At 31.7% G+C, this 27928-nt stretch overlaps 1 protein-coding gene and 1 pseudogene across 1 annotated transcript in view; both read left to right on the top strand.

The window, feature by feature from the left end:
• Window positions 1–27928, top strand: part of SOS2 (SOS Ras/Rho guanine nucleotide exchange factor 2) — an 82052-nt gene that overhangs the window by 8344 nt on the left and 45780 nt on the right. The window contains exons 2-8 of the mRNA XM_016145768.2: window positions 9682–9807; window positions 12179–12310; window positions 13165–13329; window positions 16666–16869; window positions 19508–19651; window positions 22303–22413; window positions 26717–26815. Coding sequence (XP_016001254.1) covers window positions 9682–9807; window positions 12179–12310; window positions 13165–13329; window positions 16666–16869; window positions 19508–19651; window positions 22303–22413; window positions 26717–26815 — 981 coding nt within the window. The remainder of the gene's footprint in view (window positions 1–9681; window positions 9808–12178; window positions 12311–13164; window positions 13330–16665; window positions 16870–19507; window positions 19652–22302; window positions 22414–26716; window positions 26816–27928) is intronic.
• Window positions 23979–24092, top strand: LOC118600626 (annotated as a pseudogene).

Below are 27928 nucleotides of genomic sequence, written 5' to 3'. Positions count from 1 at the left end.
AAGGTATGAAAACTTGCTTTTCATATTTTCACCTGAATGACATAAGGTAATGTTGCCTTTAGTATATCTTAAAGATGCTTTCATTTTCTTTCTTCTTATGAGCTTTTCCCCCCTCTGTAGGATGCATTTTTTGACAGTAGGCTAGGGGATGGAAGAAGCAAGATACTTAAATAAAAAATATTTGCAGTTGTCTCTTTGTTTAGTATCCTGGAATGAATGAATAAATGAATGGATGAATTTTACTGCACTGCAGGGTAACAAATAGGAGATCTGCCTTTCTTCAGTAAAGTGGAAAGACAGTAGTGAAGGAGAGATGGGAAAGGAGAACCTGCATTACTCCTTGAGTGCAGGCACCTTGTTGGGCAAATCTGTAAGAGAGTACATATGGTAGTTTGGTAGTATGCTGAAGGATGTGTGTGTTTGGCTGAAGGAGTCTTAAATGTTAACTGAATAAAACATGTTTAGTGATCTTTTCCCAGTTCACAGGGGGAAAAAAAACCCTCAGTATTTTTTTTTTTCAATTTTATTTTTTCCTCATAAACTTTTCTTAAGTTTGTGGTCCCTGCTGCAGTTTACCTGCTAGTGAGTTAGTGGAACATTGTAAAAACATGAACAAGAGATACAGAGGTACGTTTTGTTTTCTCTTACAAACATGTGCCTATAGTTCTAAATTTTATAGTCATTTATACTAACATTATCCCTGCTTACTGTGATGAAATATAAGTATCTTAATATTTCATGTTCTGCTAAGAGCACTATGACTTCCAAATGCCCTGCCACAGGAACGAGTAGAGAACCATTGATCTAGCCTGTACTTTCTTGGCTAATGGCCTGCCTGTATGGGAATGTGCTTACAGGTCATATATCATTTCATTGCAATCAAGACAAATTTTAATGACAGAAATTTTAGTTTCAGCTACTAGTCTTTTCAACATGTTTTGATTATTTTATGGTAAGCCCTTACCTAATATTAAGCTAAATAGAATGAGATTCCTGGCCTGTACTTAACCTACATTTGAAATAAATCTGCATTGAAAACCTGTAAAGCATGCACCTACTTAAGAGCACTGACTCTGAGAAGTGAATTTTTTTTTTGACCAGAAGTCCCTTTTCATTTTTCAATTACAGTTGATACACAATATTATATTAGTTTCAGGTGTACGACATCTATATAACTTACAAAGTGATGACATGGATAAGTCTAGTACCCATCTGACACCATACATAGTTATTGCAATGTTGTTGACTATATTCCCTAAGTTGTACTTTATATCCTGTGACTGTTTTTATAACTGGCAATTTGTACATCTTAATCCCTTCCCCTTTCACCTATTCCCCAACCACCTTCCCATCTGAATGTTCTCTGGAGAACTGAATGTTGATAGTGAGAACAATGGAATGTAGAGTGGAAATCCCCTCATTTATAATGTTATATGGGATAACTAAGTTTCCAGGTGCATATGCACTGAAATAAAAATAAATGTTATGGAGTTCTTCATTTTTCCCAGTCTCCATATTTCAACCGGGCCAAGAAATCTGTTTGCTACAATGAATCTATGTATTTAGCAAGTGTTTATTGAGTGCTTTCTTTATGCAAGGCATGGTAAGTACTAGGTTACCTGTGTGTCAGGAATAAAGGAGTGGGACAATAAGAAGAAACCAAAAACATAGATGGTTCCTGACCTTAATGAGTGTATAGTATACAACTGTGGTTTCAATTCTTGATTATGTACACTGATCACAAAAATGCTACCTTAGAATATTATATTTTTAACAGCTTTATTGAGAGTATAATTGGCATACAATAAACTGCACATATTTAAAGTATACAGTTTGATAAGTTTTTATGTATGTATGCATGCATCAGCAAAACCATCACAATAAAGATATAAGTATATCCTTCAGGCCTATAAGTTTTGATTCTGTAATTCTCCCTTCTTTTTTTCCCCACTCTTTATCGCCAAGCCATCGCTGATCTGTTTTCTATCACTATAGACTGCATTTTCTAGAGTTTTATGGTAATAGAATCATACATTGTATACTCTATTTTTGTCTTTCACGCAGCATAATTATTTTGAAATTCATTCATGTTGTTCCATGTATCAACAGTTCATTACTTTTTATTGTTTAGTAGTATTACATTGTGTGGTTATCCACCACTGTTTGTTTATCCATACACCTGTTGATGTACATTTGATTTTCAGATCTCAGCTATTACAAATAAAGCTACTGTAAACATTTGTGTACATGTCTTGGATGGCCATATATTTCCATTTCTCTTGGATAATTACCAGAGTGGCTGGTTCAGTTAATAGCTATATGCTTAGCTCTTTAAGTAACTGTCAAACTATTTTCCATTCTTACTGTTGTATGACTTTACATTCCCACCAGCAATGTATGAGACATTCCAGTTATTCCTGCCAACACTTGGCGTATAATTTAATTTTAGCTATACTAATAGGGGTGTACTGGTATCTTGTGGTTTTAATTTGCATTTCCCTGATGATTAATAATGTTGAGCATCTTTCTTGTTCTTATTTGCTATCCATATATTTGGTGAAGTGTTAAGATCTTTTGCCTATTTTTGTTGAGCTGTTTGTTATCTTATTGTTGAATTTTGAGAGTTTTTTATGTCTCACTACAAATCCTTTATCAGATATATGCTCTACAAGGATGTCCTTCTAGTCTATATCTTGTCTTTTTATTTTCTTAATATTATTTTTTGGAGAGCAAAAGTTTAAAGTTTTTATGAAGTCCAGTTTATTTGCTTTTATGGAGACTGTGCTTTTAGTGTCATAGCTAAGACTTCTTTTGCTAACCCAGGGTTACAAAATTTTTCCCCTTTTTTTTTTCTTCTAGAAGTTTTATAGTTCCAAGTTTTACATTTAGATCTATGATCTATTTGAATTTTTATGTATGGTGAGAATATCATGTATGTTATGTTTGATTTATTTGCACATGGATATCTAGTTCTGCCACTATTTGCTAAAAAGGCTATTCTTTCTCCTTTGTTAAAGGGCTCTGCACCTTTATCAAAAATCATTTGTCTGTATATTTGTGGTTTTATTTCCAGATTCTCTGTTCTGTTCCATTGATCTTTCTACCTATCTTTACATCAGTACCACAGCATACTTTATAAAAAAGATCTTGAAATCAGGTAATTTGAGCTGTCCAACTTTGTTCTTTTTCAGAGTTTTGCCTAGTCTAGAACCTTTGTTTTTCCATAAGAATTTAAAAATCTACATATCAGTTTCTACAAAAGCTACTGGAATTTTGACTGGGATTGTGTTGCATTTGGATCATTTGAGAGGAATCGACATCTTAACAGTATTGAGTCTTACAGCCTATAACATATATCTTTACATTTATTAGGTCTTTTAAAATTTCTGTCAGCAATATTTTGTAGTGGTTACCATATATCTTCAGAATGGAATTTGTTATTTTTTCCTTTTTTTTTTTGTTCTTAAGATTGCTTTGACTAATCTAAGTTCTTTGTATTTCTCTACAAATTTTAGAATCAGCCTGTTTTTTTTAAATTGAATTTTTACTCATAACAAACAGAACATGTGTTAATATTTGCATCCTTACAGAAATTTTGGCAATGAAATGAAGAATTTGGCATAATAAATGTCAGTCACACTGTGTAGCCAAAGAGATTTATTTCTACGTTGTATCAGAAACTCAAATGTTAGTTGATTAAACAAATACACTAGTAGGAATCTTTTTTGATAACGACTTTGGAGAACTGAAAAAAATTAGGAAATAACATTCTGAAGTTGGTCAAATCTAGTGTTTATCGGGGTAAAATTAATTTAAAATGTAATGCTCTTTATATGCGTCTATGCCTAGATGTATAGTATTATGACTATTCTCTTTACAGTGTATGTCTAAGGAAATACCCTCTGGCAATTTGAAAATATGATGTAACTAAAATACAGGTCTGACTTGTTATTCTAGTGTTAAAGACTGAAAATTATTTTAATTGCACTTTTTCTGATTAGTCTTTAAGAAAAATATAGGTGAGTTCTGGTGTGGTAATTTTATGTTTACTGTCTCTTAGGGTGCTGAGATAGTAAATACTTTTGAAATGCAAAGTATGTTTGGTTGTCTTTCATTGTCATCTTGAAGTCCTTAATACTTATGGGTGGAATTTTAACATTGTATATTTGTTTTTATGACATTTCATATTTGCAATTACTTTAATAAGTTTGGCATAAAAAACTGATGCTCAGTGTTGAAGTTGCTTGGCTGGTTATTTACTAAAATCATAATCACAGGGGAAAAAAACCATCCCACTAAGATATGATCTAATTTTCATTAACATTTTCACAGAGTAGGGCCCTTGGCTTTTATGGAAGGATATAAGGAACAACCTTATAACTCTACTGCTAAACTTCCAATATAAATGTTTATTTATAGGAAAGTTTTATTATATTGTTTGTGTAGTATTCTGTGTACTTATTAACTCAAGCTTACTTTCTACCAGTTGTTTAAATACCCTCTCAAGAATTATAGATCCATCAGAAACTCTGTCAATTTCATCTCGAGACATTTTCTCCCAGAACTTTTGAATGCTCCGATTTGAACTGGTGACCTCGATGCCTGTTATACAGCTCTCATAATTTCACTTTTTCCTGGGTGTTCCTTTGGCTTTTCTTCTGTACTTGTTGCTTCATTTCTCTTAACTCATATTTTTCTCTTTCTTCATTTATGCTCTTATTTTAGTGTGGTATAGACTGTAGAAGCTTGATGAGAAAAGGTATGTGGGGGATAAAATTTCCGACCTTGTTTTGTCTAATAAGTGTGTCTTCACTGTGACGTTTGATCAGTATTTTATTAGGATCTTATTCTAGGTTGGAAAATCATTGCCTTCTAGCTTCTAGTGTTGCTGTTGAAGTCTGGAGCTAGTCTAGTGTCTAATTCTTTGTATATGACCCAGTTTCTCCCTTTACCATAAACGTGTAGGACATTCTCTTTGTATCCAATATTCTGCTATTTTAATTTCATTCATTGATCTGGGACTAGGAGAGCCCTTTTGACTTAACTTGTTAGTAATAGCTCCCTTCAATTTTCTTTTTGCTAGATGATTCTCTGACTTTTGAAAATCTTATCTATAGTGACAAGTAACACAATCAGAAAATGCATAAAATATAAATATATAATTTAACCATCATCTAGGTTAGAAACAGCACATTGTCAGCAATTTTCTCAGCACTTTTTTCAATGGAACTCTTCAGCAGGTAACCGCTTTTATGTAATCACTACCTTGCTTTTCTTTATAGTTTTACCATCTAAGCATGTGTCCCTAAACACAACATTTTAATTTTTCTCATCTTGAACTTTGTGAATGGAATCCCATTGTATCTATTCTTTTTATCTGGCTTCTTTCTGTCAACATTATTTTGAAGATATGTCCACATTTTATGAACTATAGTTATTTTTGTGTGAGGTATGCCATTGTACAAATATGCTACGATTTATCTTTTCTACCCTATAGATATTTGAGTTTCTTTCTAGTTTGGGATTATTATGAATAATGTTACTTATAAGCCTTCTTATACGTGTCTTCTGGTAAATGTATGTACCTATTTTTTTTAGAGCAGTATTTTTCATTTGTAATTTAGAATTTTCTCATAGCCGCATTAAAAAAGTAAGAAGAAACAGATGAAAATGATTTTAATACTATATTTTATTAACCCAATAAATCAGTATGTAATCAATTTAAAAAATTATTGAGATATTTGACAATTTTTTATACTAGATCTTTGACATCTGGCACATATTTTACTATTATAGCCCATTCAGTTTAGAGACATTTTATTCCAGGTGCTCGATAGCCATATTTGATTAGTGTCTATTACATTGGACTTTATAGCTCTAAAGGAGATATCTATATGTTCAGTAATGGAATTGCTGGGTCTTAGGATATGCATAGAATGTACTTTAGTAAATAATGGCAAAGTTTTCTAAAGTAGTTGAGCCATTTTGCATTCCAGTAGTAATGTGTGAGAGTTCCCACTGTTCCACATAATCTCTAGTACTTGGTATTATCAGACTTACTAATTTTGTTGTCCGTTGAGTGGGTAATAGTTTCATTGTGGTTTAACTTCTCTGAATTTCTCTGATTACTAAAGAGCTAGAACACCTTTTTATGTTTATTGGCCACTTGAATTTTCTAATTTGGTGATGTGCTAGTTTAGTGTTTTTGCCCATTTTTTAAATAGGGATTTTTATCATTTTTTTTCCGGTTGATGTTTTTAGGAGTTCTTTAAAATTTTGAATATGAGTCCTTTTGTTTTATGTGTTACAGAGAGCTCCAACTCTGTAACTTGCCTTTAATTTAAAGTTGTCTTTTGATAAGCATAAGTTTAAAATTTTAATGTAGTTAAGTTTATCAGCCCTTTCCTTTATGGGGAGTAATTTTTGTATTTAAGAAATACGTTCTTATCCTGAAGTCATGAAGATACTGTTTTATATGATCAAAACTTTTTAGGTCGATTTAATAGGTGTAAAATTCAACTAGAGAAAAAAATAAATTCAACTAGAATTGATTTTTGTTTAAAGTGTGAGTAGGAGTTGAGTTTCATTCTTCTCCATGAGTATCCAGTTCATTATTCATTCACTTCCCCTGCCTGCTCACAACACTTACCGTTCCCCCACCCCATGCTCCTCCACAGTGCCACCTTTTTTTGGTAAAATCTGTGGATTTATTTCTGTATTAGCTCTTCTTTTCCATTCATCTGTTTGTCTGTCATTATACCAGTATCACATTCTTAATTATTGTAGCTTTTTAAATCCCAATAATAATCCCAATTTATAAATCAATTTATAAATCCCAATTTATAAATTTCAACAACAATTGGAAAAATATTTATACTTGTTTAAGAGTATGTGACTGATTTTCTTAGCCTTTTGCATTTCCACATAGGTTTTAAAATTATCTTGTCACTTTCAGTAGAACAACCTGTTTGGTTTTGAGTATGATTTTATTAACTCCATGGATCCGTTTGAGAATCAATATACTTAAAATGTTAAGTCTGATAGTTTATGAAAATGCTATTATATTTCATTTACTTAGGTCTTAATTTCTCTCAGAGTCTGTAGTTTTCTCCCTAGGCGTCTTATACTTTATAAGATTTACTTCAAGATACATGACATATTTTTTATTCTGTTGTAAATGATATTTTTACATTTTATTTTCTAACTTTGATGCTGGTATACAGAATAAAAAATTTTTTTATGAATTCAAAAGTTTATCTGTATAATATTTTGATTTTTTCCTTCATGGATATATCAGTCTGGGGTCTCCAGAGAAACAAAAACACACACACACACTCACTCATTCATACTCATAGAGGTGGAGAAATCCAAGATTTCTGCAGTCAGTAAGCTGGAGACCTAGAAGAGCTATGATTATAGTTCTGGTTCAAGTTCTAGTCCAAAGATAGTAGAAAAATACAGGCAGAGAAAAAGAATTCTTTCTTAGTCAGCCTTTTATTCTCTTTAGACCTTCAGTGGATTGAAGTCCACCCACATTGGGGAGAGCAATCTGCTTTACCGTCTACCAATTCAAATCTCATCCAAAAACAGCCTCACACACTGAGAAATAATGTTTAACCATATATCTAGGCACCCTGTGGCCCAGAAGTTGACACATAAAATTAATTATCACAATGGGCAATCAAATCATATACAAATTTGTTTTTTCCTTTTAATTCTTATAATTTTATTTCTTTTTCTTGCTGTACTGCACTAGCTAGGACCTCGACTTCAATGTGGAATAGAAATAATAAAATTATCCTTGCCATTTTCCTGATCTCAGAAGGAAAGTTTTCAGTGTTTCACCATTAACTATGATGTTTATTGGAGCATTTTTGTCCATATACTTTATCAAATTAAGGAAGTCAGTTAAGAGATTTTATAATGAATGAATGTTGAAATTTTAGATGCTTTTTAAAAACATCTATTGAGATGATCACATTATTTTTATCATTTAATCTGTCAGCATGTGAATTAGTTTGCTTGATTTTCCATCATTAAACCAACTTTACATTCCTGGGTTAAACCCAACTTAGTCATGTTGTGTAATTTATAATGGCCTTTAATTTTCATCTTTCTTTTTGAGTTTTTATATCAAGGCTAGCCTCAAAATAAATTGGGATAGCTGTCTTGTTCTTTTTCTGTTTTCTGGAGAAGTTTGCTTAAGATTGTTGCATTTCTTCCTTATGTGTTTGATGAATTTGTCAGTGAAGCCATCTAGGCCCATATCATGAACTATAAAAGCAAGTCTTAACAAATTTCAAAAAAAGGAAATCATAGAATGTTTGTTTTCTGATCACAATGTTATTATTCTAGAAATCAATAAAAATGATAACTTTAAAAATCCTACATGTTTAGAAATTAAGAAATAAACTTCTAAAAGTCAAAGAAAAAACCACAGTAGAAATTAGAAGCTATTTGAAATAGGTTACTGCAAAAATATTCCATATCAAAATCTGTGGGTGTTTATAAAAGTAGTTCTTAGAGAATTACAAAAGAAGAGAGATTGAGAAATAATGACCAGGTATACATCTCAGGAAATTAGAAAAAAGAACTAAATAAAAAGGAGAAGAAAAAATGAAGATGAAGCCAATATAAATGAAATATACAACAAACATAAAATAGTGAGGATCAACAAAGCCAAAATTGGTTCTTGAAGAGATTGATAAAATTGATAAACCTCTGAGAGACTTATCAAGAAAAAGAGTATTAGTTACAAATAACTAATATTGTTAATGAAAGAAAGGACATCGCTAAAGATCTTATGGCTTTACAAAATACAAGAGGCTATAGTTAATTTAGGCTGAATATTGAGAATTTAGACGAAGTGGTCAACTTCATGCTATATTCTTTGTGGGAGGGTTTTTAATTACTGAATCAGTTTTTCAAAATAACTATAAGACTATTTAAATTTTCCATTACTTTTTATGTCAGTGGCACTTATATCCTTCTAATACAATTGCATGAAAAGTTGTAATAGTATATGCTTCTCTCGATCATTCTTTCAACAAATTTTTACATGGCACCTGTTGTATGGTAGGTACTATCATTTACAGTATCATTCCTCATATCCAGTTTTACTGGATTATTTTTTGGAGGGGGGTACATATTTCTAGGTCCTAACTTTAAAGAATTTAACAACAAAAAAAGTCTCCACAGCTACATGGTGATAATCAAGAGCGTATAAAAGATAGCTGATTAGCACCTACTTCGTAGAGCAGCTCTATAATTTGTAGTTTGGTTATTCAGAGATACCTCTATTGCTGGGATGCATGACCCAATCTTCATAGGCTTTTAGTAGATATATAAGTTAACTTATGGGTATATGTCATTCCTCTGAAATGATATAGACTTTTATGTGCATATGCTTTTTTGGTGATGAGGAGAGAGGCCAATAGGTTTTCATAGGATCCAGAAAAGTTTAAGGACCTATGTGCTCTGTGAGTTAAAAAAAAAAAAAAAAAAAAAAAAAAGTTTACAGAGACCAACAAATACGAGGGCTTTTTATTTTTTCAGTTTCCGTGTTTTATGTATGTATTTGAGTAACTGTTCAGAAGAATATTATTATATATAAGATTCTCTGATTTTTGTTCAGTAAATACTATTCTGCCCGTATGTTGACTGAAAACTTTATTTTTAAAGGTTCAGGAGCAAGTACATCCCAGTCTCTCAGCTAATGAAGAATCTCTGTATTATATTGAAGAGCTGATTTTTCAGCTGCTTAATAAATTATGCATGGCCCAACCAAGGACTGTTCAAGATGTGGAGGTAAAAACTATTTTATTATTTCAAAAAGTCATTGAAACACTATGCAAGTTAGTTTTTGAATCTAAATATATATCATTCTAAATTGTTATAGAAACTAAAACCATTGAAATCATATGTGGAATATACGGTAAGTTCATTTTCGACAAAGATCAAGGCAATTCAATGGGGAAAGGAAAGTTTTCAACAACAACAACAAAATGCTAGAACTGGAGAAATATATGGAGCATAAAACCTTAAACCTATCTCACAAAAATTAATTCAAGGTGGATTGTGGTCTTAAACATAAAAGCTGAAACTATAAAGTTTCTGGAAGAAAATACAGGAGAATATCTTTATAACCTGGGGTTAAGCAAATTTTTTTTTTTTACAGAGGACTCAAATACAGTAAATATTAAAGAATAATATCAATGAGAAAAAAAAAGATGTAAGTCTGAAACTAGGAGAAAGTGTAATATGTTTCCCTACAAAGGGTTTATATCCAGAATATGTTTAAAAAAAAACTACAAATTAGTAATAAAAAGACACGCCGCTTACAAAAATGGGCAAAAGCTTTGAACAGAGACTTGATAAAAGATCTGTTAACAGTCAGTAAATACATGAAAAGGTACTTAAGCTCATAAGTCATCAGAGAAATAGAAATTAAAACCACAGTGAGATACCATTTCATACCCACTCAAAGGGATAAAATTAAAGACAGATAACATGGCATGTTGATGAGATGTAGAGCAGCTAGAACTCTTTACATTAGTTATGGGGGTATAAAATTGTATAACCTCTTTGGAAAATTGTTTGGCAGTGTCTTATAAAGTTAAATATATATTTGGCCTGTGACCCAGCAATTTTACTCCTAGGTATTTAACCCTAGAGAAATAAAAATAAATGTTTACAAAAAGGCTTATATATAAATATCCAAACAGTTTTATTCATAATAATCAAAAATTGAAACAACTCAAATTTTCATCAGCAATAAAATGGGTAAACAAATTATGGTAGAGTCATAAAATGAAATACTACTCAGTAATAAAATAAAAGAATTATTGATATGTGCAGTAACATTGCTACAATGCACAGATATTATAGAGAGCAGGAAAAAACCAGACCCAGAGGGTACATATTGTATGATACTAAAATTAATGGTGATAGAAATCAGAATGGTGGGTGGCTGGCTGCCTACCTATGATGGGTGGAGACTGAGATGATAGAAATGCTCTATATTTTTATTAGAGTGACAATTACACATGAGTGTTTTTCCAGACTCATTTAATTGTACATTTTAGATCTGTTCGTTTTATTGCAGATAAATATTACCTCAGTAAAGGACTAGTATAAATCTTAAGAGTTTTGACTCACTGACTATGTATGGTAATCAATATGTGTGTGATATACTTTTAAAAAGTCATGAATGATGTAGTGCTAAAATATTTGTTTTGGCATGGTTATGTGGGAGTATTTTTAGATTTCTAGAAATATCTGTCAGTATAGCTTTCAGAAATTATTTTTGCACTATACTGTTTATATCACCTTTCTTTTGAAGATTGTTTCTATAATACAACAACTTCCAGTGTGAAAAAAAATCTTAATTTGGAGTAATTGAGCTATTAAGATTTTCAGGAACTCTGAAATTAAAGCAGTTGTTTCTCTATTTTCTGCTGTAAGAATTGGACATTAAATAAATATAATAAAAACATTTTTTAATAGCTAACTATGCTAAAAGCTGAGATTACAATTCAAAAAAATAGGAAATTCTGCTGAATTGGGGTTTGATTCCATTATCATTACTTCTCATTATTGATGCCTGTCACTGGTTAAATTTAAGATAAGATGAACAATAATAGTAACCTAAAAGGCTTGGATTTTTTTTTTTTTTTTTTTTGCCAAGAGATATATTTTCTTAGGCCATTCTGAGCTCTACCACCCACTTGATCCTCTAAGGGATACATGATATCTTTCTTTTAAAGACTTTTCTATATTTGAAGCTCTAAGATTAGCAAAAGGGAAAGTAACTGCAAAATAATTGTTAATAATGAGTTAATCACCTCTGCTGGATAAACGATTTAAACCCTATTACTGATAGAGTTATTTCATGCCAGCTTTAATTTTTCCAATTATTTTTCCTTTTTCAGTTCCATTTTAATTATACATACACTTAAAGCTTTCCGTTTAAAATTTCACCTTTTTTCTTTACCCATGGGAATTATGTAGAAAAATCTTGACAGTCTTGTCAATCTTTTTTTGTTTTTACTTTTACAGAAATCAAAACATTAGGTTACTGTTATTCACTAGCGTTAAGATGGTGATAAAGTTTAATTCCGTATGAATTTTCTATTTATGAGCACTTCTATTAACAATAGTACTGCTATGATTTGAACAGGAACGAGTTCAAAAAACCTTTCCTCATCCAATTGATAAATGGGCTATTGCTGATGCACAGTCTGCTATAGAGAAACGCAAACGAAGAAATCCTCTCTTGTTGCCTGTGGACAAAATCCATCCTTCACTGAAGGTAATTTAAAAAAATGGGGAAGTTATTTATAATAAACAATATTTTATATAATATTGTTGTGTATGGTATTTGTGTAGTATGTTCTATGTCACTGTATATGTGTACTTGCATGTGTATATACTTATGTGTATATTTCTTAATATGAATATAAAATAAAACTAAATGTATTTTGATAAAATCAGACTGCCTTTCAAGTAATAGTAAAAGTTAATGATACTAATGCATCTTTGTGGCATCTTTTGATGACTACTGTCCCTTACTGATTTTCATCCTTTTCTTGTTTAAGAAAAGACATAATGTCAAAAGCTGCCGTGAGTACAGAACTGTTTTTAAATTGATCTGTATTTATCACAGGTATTTTTATATATATTGGAAAGTAGACTAGGAATATTATTTAGTCTATAGAAAATACTTGATGTGCATGGATTTCAATACACCTTGGTAGCAATTTCAAGTTCTCCCTTCCCCCATGCACACATCCTCTGAATAGAAACCATTGTAATTTGGGGATATTGGTTAAAGCAAGGTATTTGAAGATAGCTAATACTTCTTAAATGGGTTTTGGATAATTTATCAATTTAAGAGGTTTTCATTGAGATCCGGCCCAAAGTTTCTATATTAGAATTAACTATTTCTTCTTATTTGATACTAACAGCAGAGTTTTTTTAGATTAGATATCTCTTTTTTAAAAAAACCGTTGATACTGGGACTAACATCTCATTTTATAGCCTGTAGTACCTGAGTTTAGACATTCAGTTTATTGAAAGTTCTTCATAAGTAAGAATGTTAAATGAAATTTTTAAGTGTTTAACTAGTACTTATATTTTTTAGAACTATTTTTTTTTCCCCCACAGGAAGTTTTAGGGTACAAAGTGGACTACCATGTGTCTTTATATATTGTGGCTGTACTAGAGTATATCTCAGCTGATATTTTGAAATTGGCTGGTAATTATGTTTTTAATATTCGACATTATGAAATATCTCAGCAGGACATTAAAGTGTCAATGTGTGCAGATAAGGTAAGTGTTAAAAGGTATTAAACGTAACTTGAATAATAGTGACTGTATGTCACGTCTATCTCCCTCTTTTTTACACATGATTATATTAGTAATTTTTTTTTAATTCTGAGATTTGGAAGACAGAAAAATGTTGGCTTTACAGACTATAGTATTTCCAGGGTTTTTTTCCCCAGCATATGACAGGATGGAAATCTTTTTTTTTTTTCATCAAGAATCTTTACCTACAGGAAAAAACATCCAAAGCCTCAAACCAGTTTAAGAAAAGTAGTCTGAATTTTATATTTTTAGAAAGAGAATATATCCAAAGTATTTAGCTAGTTTTAAATGTAAGAAATAATTTTGAAAAATGTATTTGTTTTCATAGAATAGTGGAAAACAGGTAGAGAGAAAGTCTTTGCAATGCTAAAGTTATTTCCTTTTGATAATTTTTTGTTACATTTATCTTCCTTTGTGGCTAGAAGCTACTGATGAAGAAATTGAGTCTTTATTTTTTCTCTTCTTTTCTTCCCTTTATATTTTTCCTTTTTTCCCCCTTCCTTTTTAAATCAACATTTTGAGTACCTGTTATGGGCCTGTCACTGTCTTGAGCATTGAAGATAGAAGAGTGAATAAGTCAGCAATCCCAGTGTTAGAGGAATTTATTTTAGTTGGAAGTAAAAATATTGTAAACAAATAATGGTAGCACAATGTGATTTAAAACTATTAAGTAAATCAGAGGTATAGTGGAGAAAGTAGTCAGCTCTGGTGTAGGGGATATGAGGAACACTTCACTAAGAAGATGCCTAAAGTAGACAGACCTGAGGAAGAATGACCCCTGCCCAGGATGTGACACATGTCAGTGATTCTCTACTTTGACTTCACACCAGAATTACCAGAAGGCTTTTAAAGACTGCTGATGCCTGTGTCTTACCCCACCCACAGGTTCTGATTTACTTAGGCTGGGTTAGGCCTCTGACCAAGCCTCAGTATTTTCAAAGTTTTTTGAAAGCATCCCAGGTGATTCTGATGAGCAGATATGATTGTGAGCCACTGTACTATGCTATAGTCTCAAAAATGATTTTCACTTAAATTTCATAGTAGAAATTTCTTTTTATTTCTATTTTGACTTCAAAGATTATGATTACATGTGTTTTCCTATTTTGTTTTTCTCTCAGACTTTTAGTAAAATTGCCTATGCCCAGAACCACTTGAGAGCAAGGAGTCATTATCATTTATATAGTAATTGGAAATCGTCTAAGATGAGCTCACTTAGGAGAAAGCGTAGCAGATGTTTCACACTGGTGGCTTGCTAGAATAGGGTCTCCAGGTTTGTTTCTTAAAATTTTGAATTATTTACCATCTATATTTATGGATCTTAAAATTTCACATAAAAATCTAGATCCCATACTCAGAATCAAAATCCTGACACAGAATAGCTGGCATTGAACAGTGCCCTTCTTCTTCAGGTGCATACACTTTCCAGTTTGCCACAATCCCCACTGCTGCTTAATATTATTGCAATATTATCTGCCTGACCCTTGTAGCATTTAAATTCAGGACTTTTGGTATTGTGTGATCTAAGTAGTACCCAAAATGGAGTCCTGCAGTTGTAGTAGAGAAGGTAGGTGGTTGAGGAGACCCCACTGAAAGAATGAGGTATCAGAAGCCAAGAAAAGAGAGTTTTAAGAAGTAAAAAATGGTCAGCTGTGCCAACAACTACAGAAAACAAAGATACTAGGAAGGCATTAGTGAGTAGTTTGAATAGAGTAGTGGGCTTGAGGAGTGAATGGGAGTTAAGAAATTAGAGAAAGGAAGTATAGACTACTTTAAAAATATCTCTGGTGGATAAGACAAAACTCTTCTATGTCATGCCTTTCATTCTTTTGCATATATGTTTAAAATCAGATTTTATCAGCTAATTCCCTGTGCAGCCCCAGTGGTCTCTTCAAAGATCTACAGTGACTGAGAATTGGGGATGATGATGTTTAATGGCAGGAAAGTGAGTTATATGCAGTGGGCAGTGAGGAGGAGAGGGATTTCAGAGTATCACAGGAGATAAGGCCAGGGAAGCGGACTAGAGTTAGATCGTGAATGGCCTTTATCCCTGCAAAATTAGGAATTTGTGCTAAAGGCAAGGAAATCTAGTACCATTTTAAAAGTGGAACAAATTTTTGGAAATGGGGTTGGGAAGACCAGTAGCAGGAAGACGGGTGGCAGGGAGGTCACATTACAAGACTTGCGTATTATTATAAAAGATGGTCATTAGTAAATGAAAGCATGAAGTGGAATGAAAAAATGGATCACATTTAAAAATTTTTGAGTTAGATTCAATGAGGGCAGGGTTCCTGTTCATTTTGTTCATTGCTATATTTTACCAATATCTGGCACCAGTTCTGGTGATCAGTAGATCAGAACAATTTCAGAATGAGTGAATGAATGAGTGATTATCTCATAGTGTTTTGTCAGAATTTCCTCTCATGCCTTTGTTTTACATTTTGGAACTTCCTTTTTGGGATTACACCTTTTTTTTCCCTGAACTCTAAGAAAGTAGTGTTCAGTCAGTTTTAAGTAGTCCCAATTTTTCTTTAATATTTTTAATTCTAAAATGTGTGGTCACCTTTTTCCTATTGTTTTTGATTTACAACTAGTTCTTGACTGTTGGGTGACTTAAGTCCATAGTAGCAGTCTTTACTATTTTTGCAAGGGGAAATTTTTGCTGTAGCAATTTTAACATCATTTGGTTTTAACAAATGAATTAAATAGCAGTTGTCAGTATAGTAAACATACATTAGAGAAGTATCACTCTTTTAATCCATAGTGTGCCTCTACTATAGTATCATTTCATTTTTTCTCCTTTGAACTCTACCCAAATGCATACTTACTATAGAACAAGGAACTACAATTTTGAATGCCTACTATTTGCCAGGTGTAGTAGTATGCGTTTTATGTACATTGCACTTCATTGAATTCTTTTATCTTTTGTATATAAAGAATCTGACTTTTAAAAGAATAATAATCTGTAATGAATGATAAGTAAAAGGCTGAAAGATTTTGGCTCAAATTGTTTTTCCACAAAAGTATGCTCTTTTTTGGCTATTATTTGTATGTGTATGTATGTGTATGTATCTCTCACACACACGCATATATAATAGCAGTTATTCTATTAGGTTTATCTTATTTTCAGAAATATATATTTTCCCCCTTCAACTTTTTATATTTCTTTTACTTCGATTTTTTTTTCATATTTATTTGCCTGTAATACACACAACTCTTATATTTTAATAATTGCAAGTACTTTTGAGGTGGTTTTATAAAAGTAAGGAAAATAAATTGATGCATTATTGATTTATTTCTCAGGTTTTGATGGACATGTTTGATCAGGATGACATAGGTTTGGTTTCTCTTTGTGAAGATGAACCTACTTCTTCAGGTGAATTAAACTACTATGATCTTGTCAGAACTGAAATTGCAGAAGAAAGACAGTATCTACGGGAACTAAATATGATCATAAAAGTGTTTCGAGAAGCCTTTCTTTCTGACAAAAAGCTGTTTAAACCTTCTGTAAGTACCTTTTTGGGATTGAAATTCTGTCTACTGCAAAAGTCAAATAGCAGCTTAAAACCATAAACAATAATTTTATATGCAAAACAAAAATATTTTTTATGTAGGATTTGTGGGTTTTTAAAGTATGTGAATTGTAATACCAATGTAATAAGTTATGGTGACGATGAAAATTAGACATAAAATGATAAATGGGGGTTTACACTGGAATGAAATCTTTTTCTGCTAGCAATATCTAAGATTTATAGTCATTCATTTGAAGATGATGAAAAGATGTGTGGTCTGAAAAGACATGCTTTTTTCTGTCTTTTGCTAAGTACTTTAAGGCAGTAGTTTGTTTAAATTTTAACAGTGGAACTGTTTAAGAATAAAAGTTTATGCAGAATGTCGTATAAACAATGACAGAGCTGCTCAGTTAGAAGACTGGGTAGGAGTGGGGTGAATAAGATGGGGATCCAGGTAACTTTGGTCATATTTTCTATAACTTCAAAAGTCAGCTCTAAAGAATTCAGCTAGACAAATACTCTTAAAAAAAAAAAAAAAAGATTTTTACCTATATACTAATAATGAAATATCAGGAAAAGAAATGAAGAAAACAATTCCATTTGCAATTGCAACAAAAAGGATAAAATACCTAGGAATAAACAACAAAGGAAGTGAAGGCCATATACACTGAAAACTACAAGACATTAAGAGAAATTGAATACACAAAGAAATAGTCCATATTCACAAATTGGAAAAATCAACATAGTTAAAAAGGCCAAATTACCTAAAGCAATACACAGATGTACTGTGATCCTCATCAAAATCCCAATGGCATTTTTCAAAGAAATAGAACAAAAAAAAAACAAATCAAATTTGCATGGAACATGAAAGACCCCAAATACCCAAAGCAATCCTGAGAGGAAAAAAAAAAGACTGAAGGTATCATACTCCCTGAGTTGAAATTATACTACAAAGCTACAATAACCAAAACAGTATGGTAATGGCAGAAAAACAGACACACAGATCAATGGAACAGAATTGAGAGCCTAGAAATAAACTCACATATATATGAGCAACTTATTTTCAACAAAAGGGCTGACAACATATAATGAAGAAAGAAACGCCTTTTCAATAAATGATAGTGGGAAAATTGGAAAGCCACATACAAAAGAATGAAGCTAGACTGCTTTTTAACACCATACACAAAAATTAACCCAACTTGGATTGCTAAGACTTAAATATAAGACTTGAAACAATAAAATACATAGAAGAAGACATAGATCCTAAACTTATAGACCTTGGTTTTAGAGAGGCTTTCGTGAACTTGACCAAGGGAAGTAAAAGCAAAAATAAATGAATGGGGCTATATAAAACTAAAAAGCTCTGCACAGCAAAAGAAACATAAAACAAAAAGGGAAATAAGAGAGAGAAGATATTTACAAATGATGCCTCTTTGATAAGGAGATAATATCCAAAATATATTCAGAACTACAACTCAACAACAAAAAAAGAATCCAGTTAAAAAGTGGGCAGAGGACCTGAAAAGACACTTTTCCCAAGAAGTCATACAAATGAAACAACCAACAAATATATGAAAAGATGTTCAACTTCACTAGCTATAAGGGAAACGCAAATCAAAACCACAATGAGATACCACACCTCACACCTACTAGAATGACTATTATTAATAAGACTAGAAATAACAAGTGTTGGAGAAGATGTAGAGAAAAAGAAACATTCATACACTGGTGGTGGGAATGTAAATTGGTACAGCCACTATGGAAAACAGTATAAAGATTAATCGGAAATTTAATAGAACTACCATATGACACAGCAATCCCTCTTCTAGGTATGTACCTGAAAAATTCGAAACTTTTATTGGTAAACATATATGTACCCCTATGTTCATTGCAGCATTGGTCACGGTAGCAAGACATGGTAACGATCTAAATGTCCTTCAGTAGATACTTGAATAAAGAAGATGTGGTACATATAAATAATGAAATATTACTCAGCCATGAAAAAGGATCTTACTGTACTACAACATGGATAGACCTAGTAGGTATTATGCTGAGTGAAATAAGTCAGAGAAAGACAAATACTATATGATTTTTGCTTATGTGTGGAACCTAAAAAACGATTGAAACAAACTCATAGATACAAAGAACAATTGATGGTTGCCAAATGGGAGGAGTGTTGGGTGACAGATGTAAAAGGTAAAAGAAATTAAGAAGTACACATTGCCAGTTATAAAAATAGCCACAGGGATGTAAAATAAAGCATAAAGAACAGAGTCAATAATAATGTAACAACTGTGGTATCAGATGGGCACTAGACTTACTGGGGTAGGCACTTCGTAAGGTGTATAAACGTCTAATAACTATGTTGTACACATGAAACTAATATAATATATGTCAACTGTAATTGGAAAATAAAATCTAGAATCTATATTTTCCAGTAAAATTTACTGTGTCTAATCCAAAGAGTTTTTATTTCTCTTCCTTATTTGTGATCAACTTTTGCTATGTCTTGAATATATTAGTATGTGATTCAATGAAAATACACCCTTAACACTTATATTGCTTATATTTAGTAACTTTTAAACAAAATTCTCAACCTTATGTTTTAATCTTTTTTTTTTTTCTTTTATCAGGACATTGAAAAGATTTTCAGTAATATCTCGGATATACACGAGTTGACTATAAAACTTTTAGGTTTGATTGAAGACACAGTTGAAATGACTGATGAAAGCAGTCCTCATCCCTTAGCTGGCAGCTGTTTTGAAGATTTGGCAGAAGTAAGTTTACAAACCTACTTTATATTCTTATGTAAGTCTTAAATGATGTATAAGAAATTTAGTAAGATACACTGAAAATTAGAATACACTGCTGGCTACTGTAAAAGATATGTATAATTTAACCAATAGCAGACTATATGTACAATATATTTATAATGACACTTTATAGTATATTTATGATAATACTAATAGTGAAAGTTGATAGACTAGTAAGTTCTAAGGTTTTTTTTTAATGGGAGTGCATTTAAGGTGAAAAATTTTATTGTCCGTAGCTGTTTAGCCATTTTGGGTTTTAGTTTTAATTTTCAAAAATTAAAAAGGAAATTTATATTTTAATATCATTTCCAAAGTGAAAATCATTTTGTTGTCGAGTGATCGTAAAAGTAGTATAGATCATTTTTTAAAAATATACAAAAAGAGGCAAATATAAATAAAATGAAAATCCATTTTGTAATATCCAGAGATGATATCTTTTTAAATTATTCTTACAGTTATTTTCTATAAATGCAAACAAATCTATTTTTCTTACAAAATAGGATCTTAGTCTTTTATTACCTGCTTCTTTTTAGTAAGTACATCACAGACACTTTCCATGTTAATGAATATACTTCAATACAATTTTTAAAGTCCAAATAGTACCATATTATTATGGAGGCATCATAACATTATAACTATCTACTATTGTTAAGCATGTAAGCTGTTTCCATTTTGGTCATTGTAAATAATACTGCAAACATATTCATACTATGCCTTCATAGCCTAATAATTATTTTAGGATATATTCCTAGAAGAGGAATTGTAGTACTAAAGACTAGGTATGTTTTAAGAACTGAAACATTTTGCCACATTTGCTTCCAAATAAGTTCTAGTATATGCAGGCCTTATTTTTTTCTACACTTTCACTAACTTTGGGTATTATGCCATTGATTTTTGCCAGTCTCCTGGTTAAAAAAAAAAAACAGCATCTCATTATTTTTTTACTTTTGCTGTTTTTTTTAAACTAATGATGTTGAACATCTCGTCATACTCATTGACCATTTTTATTTATTTTGGAAACCAGGGTTTTAAAAGTGCTTTCTGTAGATTTCATATAAATTTCCTAATTTTATAATCTTGGCTTATATCTTTCTGAGAATATAGATCACTTTTATTACATCTATTTTGTACACAATGAAACTGTTAGTGTAGAAATACTCAGTTACTGATGCCTAACCAAAATATTCAGTTTTGGTTCTTTTTAGAAAGTTTTTAGTTAGTGATATCTTGGCATATTAATTTGTTGTTTGGCTTTCTGCTATACTCTTAAAGATATCATGGTTCAAAAACAATATATTTTCTAATTTTTATTTTTTATTGTAAAATATATATAATGAAATTTGCCATTTTAATCATTTTTATATGTACAATTCAGTAGCATTAATTAAATCCACAATATTATACAACCATTACCACTATGTATTTCTAAAATTTTTTCATCACCCCAAACAGAAACTCTACTCATTAAGTAACTACTCCCTATTTTTCCCTCCCTCCAACCCTGGGTAACCTCTAATCTACTTTGTCTCCACAAATTTACTGATTCTAGATATTTGATAAAAATGGAATCATGTAATAATTGTATTTTTGTGTCTGCTTATTTTACTTAGCATAATGTTTTCAAGGTCCATCCATGTCATAGCATTTATGACATGGATGAACTCCATCCCTTTCTATGGCTGAGTAATATTCCATTGTATGTAGATATCACATTTTGTTTATCCAGTTATTTGTTGATAGACACTTGTATTTTTTCTACCTTTTGGCTATTGTGAATAATAGCAATGAACATTGGCATACAAGTATCTGAGCCGTTGTCTTCAGTTCTTTTGAGTACATACCTAGGAGCGGAATTGCTGGGTCATACAGTAATTCTTTATTTAGCTTTTTGAAAAACTGCCTGTTTCCACAGGGGCTAGCTACACCGTTTCACATTACCATGAGCAATGGACAAGGATTCCAGTTCCTCTGCATCGTCACCAACATTGTTATGTCTGAAAAACATACTGGGGTCTTTAAAATACAAAAATGAAGCAGACTTCTTAGTTCTAACTAAACATTGGGGATATTGATTATTATCAAATAATTGGAATTTAAATATAAACATTGGATCAAATATAGGCAGTTGCTGCTTTGTTATTTTGCTGTACATTGGTCTTTGCTTCCTTTTTCTTTTGAAAAGGAATGAGTGGAAAAAATATGTATATCACTTTTTGCTTCCTTTGAAAGTATCCTGAGTGTAAACTTATTTTAACTTAGTTAAGCTTAACTGAAATTTCAAGTCCCAGCCTTCTTTTACTAATAAATATACTTTTTGTTTCTTGGGAATAAATTTACATAAGCATTTTAATAGTTTGATACTTGTTACCACAGAGTCAGCGACCTATTTGAAGACCAGTAACTTCTTGTCATCTATAGCTCACAGTCTTTAGTTACACTTTAAAAATTTTGGCAGTTATAACTATAGTTATTGTTTGTTTCTACAAAGTGAGAGCAAAAAGTTCTGAAACCTAGTTGAGAACTTGAATAAAAATTTGCTGTTAAGTAATCTGTGCCATGTTGGTAGAAAAAATGTTCTTTTAAACCTAACACATTTTTCTTTCTTAAAAATATAGGAGCAAGCATTTGATCCTTATGAAACATTATCACAGGACATTCTTTCACCTAAATTTAATGAACATTTCAGTAAGTTGATGGCCAGACCTGCAGTGGCTCTTCACTTTCAGGTAAACTTAAATGTATATTATTTATTTATTTTTTTAATAAAGCAACTAAAAAATATTTCACCATTTTACTCTTCAAATATTTGTAATTCTAGAATCTTTTCATAAAGCAACTGAGGATCTATTTTACCAATCCTTCAAAATCTGTTAATTCTAAGCCTATTTTAGATTGAAAAAAACTAATCTGTCCTTAATATAGAAATCTTTTTTAGAATACCATCACAAATTCTGATTGACCAGAAAAATTTGGCACATTCTAGATCTGGGAAATAGAAATATGGAGAGCTATTTCAAGTTCTTATTCCCAATCAGATAGAAGTGAAATCAAAAAGAGTGGAGAATAACCTCATGTTTATTCATACTGATTTCTCTTATCAGGCTCATAGTTTAAAGGAGTTAAGTATGTTAATTAGAAGTATACAAGTTAATTGGTTCAGTAATGCAGTTAGATAAAATGAGAATAAGTGGAGAGAGACAAATGAAATTTACGTTTTTACTTTTTCAACACTAAACGAAGGTTACATTGGCATTGATGATCCTTCACTACTTGTTGCTATAGATGTTGAATTTAGACATGCTTTTCTCCCTTAGTATATGAATATGGTCAAATCTTTATTGTCTTAAAACAAGCAAATAAAGCTTTCATTACTTCCCTGTTTTGTTTTTTTCTCTTTGTAGCCATTTATCTTCACAGTACTTTTTTACCATTCTTCATTACTCTACCATCTGTGTCCTAATCAGGATGTAACACTACAAACTCCCCTGACAATGAATTTATCAACCAAATCCAGTGGATATTTTGACTTCACTTTTATGTTTGTAGTATTTGTTAGTCAGTCCCCTGTCCTTTTGGCTCCCATGATACTTTCTTTAATTTTCATCTTCTCTGATTTTCTTTTTGTCAGTCTCCTTAATTGCAAGTATTATCCAACTTCTATTATTAGCCCTTGATTTTCTGTTTCTTTCATACTCTCCTCGAGTGACTTTATTCATACCTTTTACTTTAGCTACTGCCTATATGCCAGTGACTTCCTATTTGTGTTTTTAAGCCATAACTCTTGAGCATCAGTCATGCATGTTTACATGCATGTGTACACTTTCATGTAACCAGCTCCCTTTTGAAATAATTCACTTAGCTGTCCCATGGGCACTTCAGACATAAATGTTCAAAACCGAACTTACCATCTTTTCCCTGCCTTCTTTACTGTGAATTCCCATTATTATCTTCTTCTACTCAAAAACTTGTCAACTTAGAATAAAAATTACACTTAATTCTCAAAATTTACTTCAATGAAGGAAAAGTTTTTAAGCTGAATCTTATATATAAACGATAAAGTAAACATGTTAAATCATATAATCAGCCTATAAGATCTTTGCATATTTATTGAAAGTACTCACAACACATCTTTTATTCTTATTTTATTATTAATTCTTACTGTGGGATTTGAATGTTTAGGGTCTAATTATTTAAGCTACTGTCCCAGATAGTCAGTGAAATTCAGAGTTAGATGAAATCCCTTTTCAGGCCAAACTCATTTGTACTGTATTAACTTTTAAAAGCTATAGAGGTCTTTGGCCGCCCTGAACGTGCCCAATCTCGTCTGATCTTAGAAGCTAAGCAGAGTTGGGCCTGGTTAGTACTTGGATGGGAGACCACCTAGGAAGACCAGGTGCTGTAGGCATAAAAAATTTTTTTAAAAAAAGGATCATAAGTCGACAAGGTCCTTGTAATCTGTGAGGTCAACCAAAGGTTGCCTCACCTAAAATAATAATAGTAATAATAACAACAATAATAGTAATAATAAAGTTGTAGAAGTAATGCTTTATTTTAAAAAATAATAAAACTTCTTTAGAAGTTATAAAGCACACTTTAAGAGTTTTGGCCCAAATAATAGTTGTCAAGTCTGTTGAACAAATTATAATTTAACTTCAGTAAACAATATGAGAATTATAGAAGTGTTTACCTATGAGGATATATATTTTTTTTCCCTTTTTTTATTTTTTAAACACCTACAACACCTGGTCTTCCTAGGTGGTCTCCCAACCAAGTACTAAACAGGTCCAATCCTGGTTAGCCTCCAAGATCAGATAAGATCGGACATGTTTAGGGTGGCATGGCCATAGACCTATGAAGATATATTTTAAAAGCAGCATATCAGATTTATTTTTCATATTATATGTTGCTGTTGTCTGTATTTATCTGATGAGAAATACTAGTTTAAATAAGGCAACCTTAATGACTTAAAATCAAAACAAGTGACTTTTAAATCCCTGATAAATTTTAGAAAACCATTTATTCTATAGACTATTAGTTTTCAAAACTAGGATATATGTAACCTAGCTATTCACCAAGATCTTGCAGGTGATATAAGGGCACAGATAACTTTTGGGAATCAGTTTCTATTTTTCCAGCCACCTTGTTTGTATTTTTTGCATTATCCTTTCCAATTTCTTTTATACATTATCTATGGCCATATTAAATTTCCCATTATGCACTGAGTGTAAAACTTCCAGGGCACCAGTCAGGGGAAAAACAAATGTATTGCTCCTGAAATAGAGTTCTGAATAGGGTTCCTGGATCCAGTTTTAAGGGGAAGGGATGGCTCTCCCCCAACACTGACAAACAATTTTTAGATACCAGCAAGAATTCAACTCAATTCTGACACTGTCTACCTGGAAATAGTATCAAATTCCATAATTAAGGGTTTAATTCTATCATACTGTGTTTCCAAGCTACTACCTTCAACCTCATTCACTTGCCGTCGTATGTGCATGTGTGTGTGCGCGCGCACACACACACACACACACACACACACACTTTTCAGACCTGCAAACCCAGGCTCTTACCTTATTTAACCAACTAGCTATTGATTGGAAGTTCTAACGACTCCCTCCTTAGAATGACTCACAGAACTCAGAGAAACATTTTACTTGTTAGATTACTGGTTTATTATAAAAGGATATTAAAGGAGATGAATCAGCAGCCAGATGAAAAGATATATAGGGTGAGGTCCCTAAATGAAGAGCTTATGTCCATATGGAGCTTGGAGCTCCAGCTTGGTGGCACATGGAAGCATTCCAGTTTCCTAATGTGGAAGCTCTCTGAAAATATCAACAAGCTGTCCTGGGTTTTTATGGAGGCTTCATTATGTAATCATGATTGACTAAGTCATTGGCCACTGGCAGTTGAACTCAAGTCTCCAGCCCCTTTATCCTACCCAAAGGTCAAGCAGTGGAACTGTAAATTCCAAACCTCTAATCACAGGGTTAGTTCTCCTGGCAAGTAGCCCTTACCCTGTGTAAAGTCCAAAAGTCATCTCATAACTAAAGATAACTTTATAATGTGAAACTTAGGAAATTCCAAGGGTTTGAGGGAAGCTGCTGTTTATTTGGGGGAGCCAGGAACTGTGGGTGAGGACCAAATACATTATAAATTTCAATGTGGCAAGTTCATTGAAAGCAAAGCAAAGGAGTTCTGAGAGAACTATTGATTGTTAACTCTTGATAGTTGAAATGGTGTATCATATCTACCTATGTCTTGTCATAGCTATCTAAGAATTTAGAAATAAGATGGTTGTAACAAGGGTGAAGGTTAACTTTTTTAAAATAGTACTTTATCATTCATCGAACATTGGAATAAAGGAGAGGGAGATTTGTAAAGTTAAAGTTCTCATACCTGGATGTGCTATGTTAGATTCTTCCAGATGCTATCTGTACTTAAGACTGTGACATTAACATGTATTTGAATTTAAGACTGAAGTCAGACTTTTTGCAGAAATTAAGTCTGATCTGACTGTTTTGACAGTAAAAGTTGGCTTTGTCAATTAAGTTTTATGACAGACATTTTTCATAAACGAGCTAAATCTGAAACTTAATCATTGTTTGAAATATATTTAAATCATATCTACAATATACATGTAACATCCCCCAAAATACATCCTTCGTAACTACTTAAACTTAAAGCATTTCAAGTGGTGACATAAAAATGTACAAGAAGGTATATAGCTTTTCAAAATTTGGGTTTGTATGTGGAACCCAAAACTTTTGGAGAAAACTCGTGAGGATTATTGTGAAAGTTATTTTAGCCATATAAGAGATGAAGAAATGTATGTATTTACCTAATGATTTAAAGGAGCAAAAGGAGAAAAAATTTGATTGATAGCACTTTGATTCTAATATAGAACATGTTTTCCATTATCGTTTTCATAAGTCTGTATCTTGTATTTTTAAAAGCTATTTCCGTTAGGCTCTGCTGTTATATATCTTTGATATCAGAAATATAATATTTGATCTTTTTGCTTTGCAGGCCATTGCTGATGGTTTTAAAGAAGCAGTTCGTTATGTCCTTCCACGCCTTATGCTGGTGCCAGTGTATCACTGTTGGCACTATTTTGAATTATTGAAGGTAAGGTAAATGGTTACTTGTATTTATGAGGCTTAAAAGCTAATTTTTGATACTATCATGTTACTTTTTATTCATAAAAATAAAGGACTTAAATGTCTACCTTCTTTCCATGAACCACGAAGAAAAGCCTGTCTTTCTTACTTATCTTCATGTCATTTCCAGGTGGTATATAGAGACAGGAAAATGTATCTTTATCTGTCATTTCATAATATACAATCTCAGAGTACTAACATTATAAAAAAGTTCACTTGTTAAAATTAATTTTTGGAGGCACACAGCAACAATGGTTTGACTCTTAAGTAAGCAATAACTTAAGTAAGTAATTATATTTTGTAGGTATTTAGGCCTGGTACATTCATATGATGATTTCTAATAAACACTTACCTCAGTAATTCTTTTTTATGGAGTCTAATTACCCATAGTGTAAACTTTATTATGATATATTACATACCTAGAGAAAAGCATGAAATAATAAAAACATTAATGAATATAATGTGTAAACACCAGAGGTAAACAACTACCCTGAATTTAATGGCAGTTGCTTTCTTGCTTTTCTTTCCAGTTTAACCACCTATGTATATATCATTAATATACAGAGCCTGTTTCTAAACTTTATATAAATTAAATTAAATTGTACTTATTTTCTGTTGTATCTTCTCTCAAAGTTATATATGTAAGATTCATTGATGTTGTTGTATGTTGCTCTAGTTTAATTTTCTTCCTGTTTTATAAACCATAATTTATTTATTCTTTTCTGGTTTCTTTTGCTATTACTGATAACACTTGCTATGGACATTCTTGTACAGACCTCTTTGTACACATGTGCATGCATTTCATTTCTCTGGAGTATATATATATTCAGGAATGGAATTGCTTGGTCATAGGGTACGCATATTTTCAAATTTAATAGATGATACCAAGTAGTTTTCCAAAGTAGGTTATATGGTTTACACTTCTACCAGAATGCATGACATGATGCTCTTTATGCATATTTTCATAACTTTAAATTTTTTCTCATCTCTTATACATTTGTAATTGTCTCTGATGATTTTTAATTTGTATTTCTTGATTATTAATGAGCTTGGGTATAGTATGTTTATTAGCCTTTGGGAT

The sequence above is a fragment of the Rousettus aegyptiacus genome, unplaced genomic scaffold (assembly GCF_014176215.1).
Source record: "Rousettus aegyptiacus isolate mRouAeg1 unplaced genomic scaffold, mRouAeg1.p scaffold_m13_p_3, whole genome shotgun sequence".
In the NCBI taxonomy this organism is placed as follows: domain Eukaryota; kingdom Metazoa; phylum Chordata; class Mammalia; order Chiroptera; family Pteropodidae; genus Rousettus; species Rousettus aegyptiacus.
Note: the sequence above shows the minus strand (reverse complement) of the source record. Positions and strands in the feature narration are given on the sequence as shown.